The sequence below is a fragment of the Danio rerio genome, chromosome 25, assembly GCF_049306965.1.
Source record: "Danio rerio strain Tuebingen ecotype United States chromosome 25, GRCz12tu, whole genome shotgun sequence".
Classification (NCBI taxonomy): Eukaryota; Metazoa; Chordata; class Actinopteri; order Cypriniformes; family Danionidae; genus Danio; species Danio rerio.
Window position 1 is genome coordinate 7,114,832 of NC_133200.1, and position 9,344 is coordinate 7,124,175.

The 9,344-nt window shown below is 35.1% G+C and overlaps 1 protein-coding gene across 5 annotated transcripts in view; it reads right to left on the reverse strand.

The window, feature by feature from the left end:
- The window catches only part of sin3aa (SIN3 transcription regulator family member Aa), a 41,400-nt gene extending 38,887 nt beyond the window's left edge, over positions 1–2,513 (reverse strand). Inside the window, exons 1-2 of one of the 5 annotated variants that reach the window (XM_073942138.1) lie at positions 2,416–2,513; positions 838–902 (exon numbers count right to left, since the gene is read on the reverse strand). Coding sequence is in view for 1 of the 5 variants with exons in the window: in XM_073942136.1 (XP_073798237.1) it covers positions 2,133–2,150 (18 nt within the window). In the remaining 4 variants the exon portion in view is untranslated. 5 annotated transcript variants of the gene reach the window in all.
- Between the last annotated feature and the right edge of the window lie 6,831 nt (positions 2,514–9,344).

The window sequence follows — 9,344 nt, forward strand, 5'->3', positions numbered from 1 at the left end:
TAAACAAAGGAAAGTTAAGACCTGTTTAAAAAAAGATATAAGACCTACAACACAATATTTCAGTAAATGTAAGACTTTTTAAGGCCTAAAATTTAGATTTTGAGATTTAAGACATTTTAAGACCCTGCAGAAACCCTCGTATTCAGCATTAAACTGCACATTGTTATAAATGTGGTTGTTTATGTTTTTATCGTAATAAGTTACCACTTAAAAAGTTATATGACATTAGTTAATACAATTTAAAGTAATGTTTTCTATTTACTTTAAAATATATTATGGTATAAATTTGAAAATTACCCATGGCAACATTAATGTAACACCGTTTAGTAAATTTACTTTCGGCCCAAAGCTCTCAATTATACCTAGTTTTGGCCCCTTCATACAAAAAAGTTTGGGCACCCCTGCTTTATAAGAGATAACAAATATTAACAATTTATTCAAACTCAACTAATAAATCCTGAAGAGAGTGTGTGTGGGGGTGTATATGCACGTGCATGGTGGTGAGTGTGTGAACGTGAGCGTATGTGTAAATATATTTCTATATTGGTGTGTGGAAGTACAGTATGTGCATATAAATGTGCACGAGGTGTGTCGTCTGTATACATACATGCGGTAGATTAACAGTTACGTACGTGTGTGTTGCACATGCTGACAGATAATGCTAACTTGCTAACACGAGACTAAAAGTGACGAAGTTTGGTCAGGAATTTCATTTTTATCAAAGCAAAGATGAAAACTACGAGTCGGAAGGTTCTGACTGACAGAAAACATGTATTGAGAGAGAAAAAGTTGGATTAGAATTGGATAAAACGGTTATTTTATAGCTCTTAGACTCACCCGCTTATGTTAGCTGCGCTTGCAGTTCACCAAAGCAGTTAAAATATCGCTGAAATGCTAAAATTCTGCGTGAAACACGGATAAAACACATTAAAATGTAGTTTTAAAATCAACTAACGGAGAAAATCCTGTTGAAAACAAGCGCTGGAGAGGGGCGGGGCTAACTTGGGCTTTGCGCACAGGCTCCGCCCATATGTTCGCTGATTGGCTCTTTGCTTGGCAGACGCCATTAGGATGTCTTTTTATTGAACGTTCAAATCTGTCATTCAAACAACATATTAGCATTATTCGGGGGGTTGAGCCAAAACCCGCCAGTGTTTTACACACACAGACACACACAAGAGCGAACGGCTGGTGTCTTTGAGCACCTCATTTTCTTTTCATACCAAACAAATAAGTCGCGATCTGATCGGGATTAACTTTACTATAGCGCGCGATTATCATCTGGGATTTCGCTCATTAAATCGATGCATCAAATATCTAATCGTTTTCAGAACTTCCTGTCTGAGGTTACGTCAGTCTTTACGCCCCCTCAGGAAAGTTGGCCAATCGCAACGACGAACTCCCTTAAATAACCGCCTCTTATGGAATACCAAGCTCTGATTGGATAGGCGCTCAGAGAACGCGTAAGGCGTGACGCAACGCCAAATGGGTGTTTACCAGGGGTAATCCTTGATTCTGATTGGTCAGACGCAGTAAGTGGGCGTTATGTATGACGTGAGGCTCATATTGCCAGACTCCACCCACGAGAGGCGGAGCCTAAGCTAGTGCCCGGGATTCCTCGGCTCGCCCCGTCCGTCCGCAGTCAGTGCTGAGGCGTGCGAGTGAATGCGTGCACAGCGTTTCGCTTAAAATACCGACAAAACAAAACACAACCCGAAGCAAAACAGCGCAAACTGACACAATAAACAAGTTGGGACTGATTTCGACGCAAAGCGCGCAAATATTCAGCATGTTCGCGAGCGCGACAACACGACAGCGAACAAAAGATCCGCATATAAACACCGTCAAACGTTTACCGGGGACATTTGTCAAGATCGCACGATTATTGGGTTAAACAAGAACACTCGAACATGACACCAGCAACACACACGCCTCTATCATGACATGTTGTCCTTTAGTAATCAGACCCAAAGTCAAAATGGGAACTAAAAATCTGATCGCACAAACACGGACTCTCTGTGCGATCGTGCGAAGGTCTGAAACGAGAGATCCGATCACATATTACAGCACAAACACGCCAGCTGATCCAATATTCTTTGTTTACTGGGAGACTGAAGGGGAAAATGTCTAACCGTGTTTGAGCACCTCATCCCTCCCCCTCTGAACAGCAGACAGAGCCACAGATCTGCTTTCAGATCAAAAACAAGTTCGGAAAGCCCTCGTGAAACACGCAGACGGGTTTGTGTGTCATAACACAAACATACACGTTTCTCCGGGGCTTCAGTTGGCCAAAGCTTTGCCCCTTTTTCCTCCCCTTAATGTGCCATGATCGAACAAACAGCCCGATTAACACACTCAAAGCCCCTGACCGAGCGAGCCTCTGCAGAAAGCACTCAAACACCGATGGAAACCTACATTCGATCAAAAGAGGACAACAATAAATTTGTTTTCTTTTGCCCAGCTGCTACATACCTGCGAAAAAGAGCCTCGCACTCCGGATTCGTGTTTGGAACAAATAGTTGGGAACGCCCCCCTCTCCTCCCATTGGTGGACGTGACGGTATGCGTCATCCGGATTTGAATACGACCCGCCAAATCCATTGGAATAGCGACGTAGGCGCTGCTTCAAGACACCTGTAGTATCAGACCGCAGGCTTTCTTTGCTTTTTTAATGATTATTTACGTTGAAGCCACTCACTGTTGTTTGTTATCGGATTTTAGACACTCTAAAGTCTAACAAAGGAGAATTATACTGATATATTTGACTACACACTGCTGAGTTGCTGTTAGCAAATTTAAAGGGACTACTTGTATTATATTCCTTTTTTATAACAAATGTGTGAAGAGCTTATAACAAAACTTAAAAAGAAACATTCCCCAACTTCCTTCGTTGTTTATGAACGCCTGTATACGTATTTTCATGGTTTCGGGCCGTTTTTTAATTTTATTTATACAACAGCAAATATACAATTTAAACAAGACATCCGAAAAAATACAAATGTAACTAATAACATAAAATAAACTTAAATATAAATGACATAAAATAAATAAAAACACAGCTTCCACATAGAAACCTTTACAATTATATTATGATTTAACCTACACAATTGACAGCAAGGTTACTATTCAATTAACTTCTGCTCCTTTGCAACTATAATTGTATCTTGACATTTTTTGCTATTAATATATTGGAGCGAAAAATCAAAAGATTAATAAGAAATTCCACAGATAAATTGTTTAAAACAAAATAAAAAATAACAAGTTTGGGGGTAAAATTTAAATTTAAAACCTGTTTTGCCGGGATAATAAATAGCTGTGACGTTTCCGCACTTCCGATAGCCTTGCTTCCGTTTTTCAAGTAAAATGGGCGTGGCTATTTGGTTATTAAACTTTATTTGTTTTTTTTTTCCACCAGTTTAATAAAAATATCTATAGCTACAGTAATGTCTACGAACGTATGCATTTAAACTACAGTCAAATCTTTATAGTCTACAGCTAAATTCTGGAAAGTAAGGCTGACATTTTTTAAATTTAAAGAGATTATTTGTTGTATTGTTTTTTATTTTTTATAGCAAGTTTGTGTAGAGCTTATAACAAAATTTAAAATGAAACTTTAGAGAGCCTTGCTTCCTTTCTTCAGTTACGTTGCTATTTGTAAATAAAAAATGTTGTTTAATTTTATTTGTGTTTTTCCCCACTATTTTAATGTATTGACCACACTATTAACATGCTGCTGGTTTGTCGTTTGCAAACTGTTTTGCCTTTTATTGTGGCATATTTTTCTGTAGCTGCTGCTGAAGTCTCACACATTCACGGAAAACAGCAAGCTTTTGTGTCGAAAAATAAGTTCGATACAATTTCAAAGAGCAGAAAGTATAGAGCCAGATCAGTCTCAAAAATATTACATTTAAAAACTCAACTCAACTCAAGTTTAAAAAATCCTATTCGTAAATTCAAAAACACACAAATTCAATTCAGATATTCAAAACACAATTAACATGTACAAAATCCAATTCGAAAATTTCAAAAACGATTTAAAAACATACAAATCCAATTTGTAAATAAAAAAAAACAATTCGTAAATTTACTTATCCAATTTGTGAATCCAAAAAATTATTCAAAAACACAAATACAAATCGCAAATTCAAAAAAACAATTTGTAAATTCACTAATCCAATTCTGAAATTCAAACAACGAAAAAATACACAAATCCAATTCATAAAATTGAAACACGATTAAAAAGTACACAAATTCAATTCGTAAAAAAAAAAAAAAAACGATTCAAAAACTCAAATCCAGTTCGTGAATAAAAAAAAACAGTTCATAAATACACAATTTTAATAAATAAATGTAAAAAAACTATTAAAAAAATACACAAATCCAATTCATAAATTCGAAAAAATGATTCATGAAAACACACAAATCCAATTTCTAAATAAAAAACTATTTGTAAATACTCTAATCCAATTTGCAAATTCAATAAAACAATACATAAATACACTAATCCAATTTGTGAATTCAAAAAACGATTCAAAAACACAAAAATCCAATTCGTAAATTAAAAAAAACTATTTGTAAATACTCTAATCCAATTCGTAAATTAAAAAAAAAAACTATTCGTAAATACACTAATCCAATTCGTGAATTCAAAAAATGATTCAAAAACGCACAAATCCAATGCGTAAGTTAAAAAAAAACTATTTGTAAATACTCTAATCCAATTCGTAAATTAAAAAAAATAAAAAATAAAAATTCGCAAATGCACTAATCTAATTCATAAATTCCAAAAACGATTTAAAAACCCACAAATCCAATTTGTGAATTCAAAAAAAACTATTAAAAAATACACAAATCCAATTCATACATTTAAAACACGATTAAAAAGTACACAAATCCACTTTGTAAATTTAAAAAAGATTTAAAAACACACAAATCTAATTCATGTAAAAAAAGATAATTCGTAAATACACAAATCCAATTCATAAATTCAAAACATGATTCAAAAACACAAAAATCCAATTCACTTGGTGAAAATATTGGATTTTTACTTGTAAATTCAGAAACTGTGTGCTGTAATTCTGATTTGTTTTGAATTTACAAATTGGATTTTGTAAATGTGAATTGTGCTGTGCGTGTATGAAATTTATTACATAAATGTATTATTTTTGAGACTGATCTGGCTCCATGAGAAAGAGCAACTGTGATGTCTATTAAAGTATTCTCTTAACCAATAGTGTCGCAAAGTCAACTCATTAAATCCTACAATAAAAATTTTAATCAAAGTTCTGAAAAAAGTGAGACTGATTTTTTCGATCGCCCCCTGGTGGCTGAATGCAGTACACGTCATGAACCCCACCCTCTCCATGTAAACAAATGGGACCAAATGAGCCAAACCACAAATTAAAATGGCCACAGTTCACTTAATGGCCACCTCTGTGCCGATAATAAGACTTTTTGAACACTTCTCGTCAAAAACTTTTCTCTTTAAAAGTACGGAGCATTTTCAATTGTCTAAATCAGTGGTCACCAAACTTGTTCCTGGAGGTCCGGTGTCCTGCAGATTTTATCTTCAACCCTAATCAAACACACCTGAACAAGCTAATCAAGGTCTTACAAGGTATACTTGAAACATCCAGGCAGGTGTGTTGAGGCAAGATGGAGCTAAACCCTGCAGGGAAACCGGCCCTCCAGGACCAGGATTGGTGACCCCTGGTCTAAATAAATGCAGGAAACACTCTTAATGGCCTCTTGGACGCCAAACAATGTTTTCTACAACATATGCATTAAATTATATAAACACTACTAATCCATATCTCTTTTTGTTGTTGTTGCATATGGCTCAAAGATGAGAGATATTCCAGTTCAGTGTCTGCATAATTTGCGTAAATTAAAGTGATGTCAAGTACGTGAAGTATATTTAAATGCAACTTAAGTGTATAAGTTTCTAATAACTTTAAGTGACATACATTGTCAAAACTTGTGTGAAATCATATTCCTCCCTCAATCACAGTAAGATAAGCTCATGTAAACATTAAATAACAAACCTATTCAGACTTGTGATGATTAAAAAATATGAGAGGAAATGATCGAAATACATTCATAGCAGTTTTTTTAACATGTTATGAAGTGATTTTTGTTCTAAATGTGGTTTTAAGGACAAACTAAATGACATTTAAGACACTAATTGACTAAACTAGAAGAGTAAAGTTTTTAGACAAACTTTATGATGGCTTGAAAAAGCCTCGTCCGCAAGCTTGAAGTAGCTTTAAAGTTTAAATCATTGAAGTAGTTTAAGAAGATTGAAGCAATCGGCATAGAGAGATAACTACATATAGGTTAGCACAGTGGTTCTCAAACTTTTTTCACCAAGTACCACCTTAGAAAAAAATTGTCTCTCCAAGTACCACCTTACGACGCTATTTTTTAACCAGAATTAAAAAATAGCGTCGTAGGCCAAATTAAGCAGCTACAGGTGTGCACAGTTTAAAAACGATACAGATTAATTCCTATTATTAAGAATATGTATTATTATTCATTTTAAACATTTGAAATAGTCTGAACATTAACTGTGCTTGCAGATAAAAAAAAAAAAAGTTTTTGTTAAAATGTGCTTTTAAAAGTTCATTAAAAAATGGCGCTGTTCTTAAAAAGTAAAAAGAAAACTGCTGTACTTAAATCTAAAGTATTCATTGTAGCCTATTCATCAAAAGCTGGAGATGTTGCTCGGACCTTATAAATATAGGCTATATGTCACATTCCTACACTTTCAGACAAATCTTGAAATATGTTAAATGTACATATGACAGGGTTCATACAGGCACAGCCTAATGAAAAATCAATTACAGCACCTATTTTTTTTTTTTCCAAGACTGACATGCTATGTATTGAAGACCTGAAAAGTATTCTCAGCAACCCATACAACATTGCATAGGAATAGATACAAATAAAAAACATAAAAAATAATATTTATTGATCATATTATTAATAATATAATAAACCTGCACTAAATGCTTGAGAAATCTTTTTTGTACTCAAGTAAAAATACTATTACACAGCTAAAATAACACAAATTTTAGTAAATAATATTAATATTAGGTAAAAGTACAAAGTACTCTTTTAAAAAGTACTAGTTGGTTACTTTTGAAAAAAAAAAATTTGATTTTTATTATGAAATCACTTTTTTACGTGGAAACCTGATTGAATGGTTTAATTGCTTAAATCCCAAAGCTACATGTATAGGAAATTGCACTAACAAAGAAAGTATGGTCGATTTTTCCTTTCATGACAATTAATCTTTTTCAATAGCACTGGTAAAACTACCAAATAATCTTTAAGGCCATAGAGACACTTTTTGCCAATTTTTTTAAACGATATTTACAAGCTTTGAAAGGTTTAATTGAAGTATATGGTAAAAAGATTTAAATGTAGCATTTTATTTACATATTTTACACTATTTTTCTTTACAATATGGCAAATTTGTTTCTTAAAAAGCTGTACATCACATGTAGATTTTATTTTACATTTAAGCTAATCTAAAATAGAAACTTTAAAAAAATACAAGTACACTGTCAGTAAAAAAAATAAAACAAATGACTTCATTTTACATGAGGTATTTAAAATATGACAACACTGCATTTATCAAAGCAGTGATTTAAGAGCCTTATTGTTAATTTTGATAAATAAACAATAAGTAACAATGGATTGCTTTGACCTGTAATGCTTTAGGACAGATCAGAATACAGCTAAATGTGTAAATCACACAAATACCTCATCCAGAAACATTTCCAGCATAATTAATTTGTCGTAAAGAAAAAAAATAAAAAAATACACCTTTGCTAAAAGTAAAAGTGAAACTTATAAGTTTCACTTCACAACACAGCCAAATAAGAAGACCATTAGCATTGTCATCGATCATGTATCAATCTTTTTCTTAATACTTGATTACTTTGAATACTTTTGACTAAATTTAGTCAAGGAACAAAGATAAATAAGATCGCGATTGTATTCAATCTGAGCACACAGGCGATCCTGAGAGGACTTGCAGTTCATTTGAAAAAAAAAGCCTATTTAAGAGCTCACATATCTGTTTTAGCGATTTGCGTACATGAATGCGCTCTCGTGTTAAAATAAAGCACTCGCCACATTTGCAGAGATGAGTAATTGCGCAATACCTCCATTCCCGCGCCGCCATTCAGAATGTATTTAGAGGAGTGACAGGTCAGAGGCGAGTCGACTCGCTGTCGGAGAGCGAAACGTGTTTGTAGATCGTCAAAAAGGCAGGAAATATGTCCGCGGTTTAATTACTCTGCTAGACATCTCGATAGTGAAAACATCCGAGAAGCATTATTCCAACAAAACATTTGTTTTTAAGTTGTTTTTTCTGTCTCTGCAACACAGAAAGCATTCGTCCCGCCCTTACGTTTCACGCAACTAGACAAGGTCGACTGTGATTGGCTACTTTTCATGTCAGTCAAATCACGCTTCAGAATCAATTCTTAAACTTCGGAAACTGATTTATAGCAGCTTATGACACAGTGCACTAAAATAAACACTCTAAGCACAGCGCTGTGATCGTACGCTTCACAAAACAGCCAATGCTGATCACATCGATGTTATATTAGGCATTAAAGGATTAAAAGTGTTAATTGTTTCTTTCATTATTCAGCGGTTCCTCCGCGTACCACTAGGAGGAAGCCCGCGTACCACTAGTGGTACGCGTACCACAGTTTGAGAACCACTGGGTTAGCAGGTTTGTAGTATGGATTGGCATGTTTCTTGCTAGGTGGTTGCTAGGGCGTTTTGAGTGGTTGCTAAGGTGTTGCTAGGGTGCACTAGGTGGTCACTAGGGTGTTCTGTGTGGTTGCCAGGTCATTAAAAAGGTGTTGTTAGGTGGTTGCTAGGGTGTTCTGAGCAGTTGCTAAGGCTTTGCTAAGTGGTTGCTAAGGCATTGCTAGGTGTCTGCTAAGAAGTTGCTAGGTCGTTGCAAAGGTGTTGTTAGGTGGTTGCTAGGGTGTTCTGAGTGGTTGCCAGGCAGCTGCTATAGTGTTCTGAGTGGTTGCTAAGGCGGTGCTAGGTGGTTGCTAAGGCATTGCTAGGTGGTTGGTAGGAGGTTGCTAAGGTGTTTTGAGTGGTTGCTAAGGTGTTGCTAGGGAGTTGCTATGGTGTTCTGCGTGGTTGCTAAAGCAATGCTAGGAGGTTCTAAGTGTTTTCTAAGGTGTTGCTAGGCGGTTGCTGGTGTTTTGATTGGTTACTAAGGCATTGCTAGGTGGTTGCTGAGGTGTTCTGATTGGTTGCTAAGGTGTTCTATGTTGTTGCTAGGGTGTTTGAGTGGTTGCTAGGGGATAA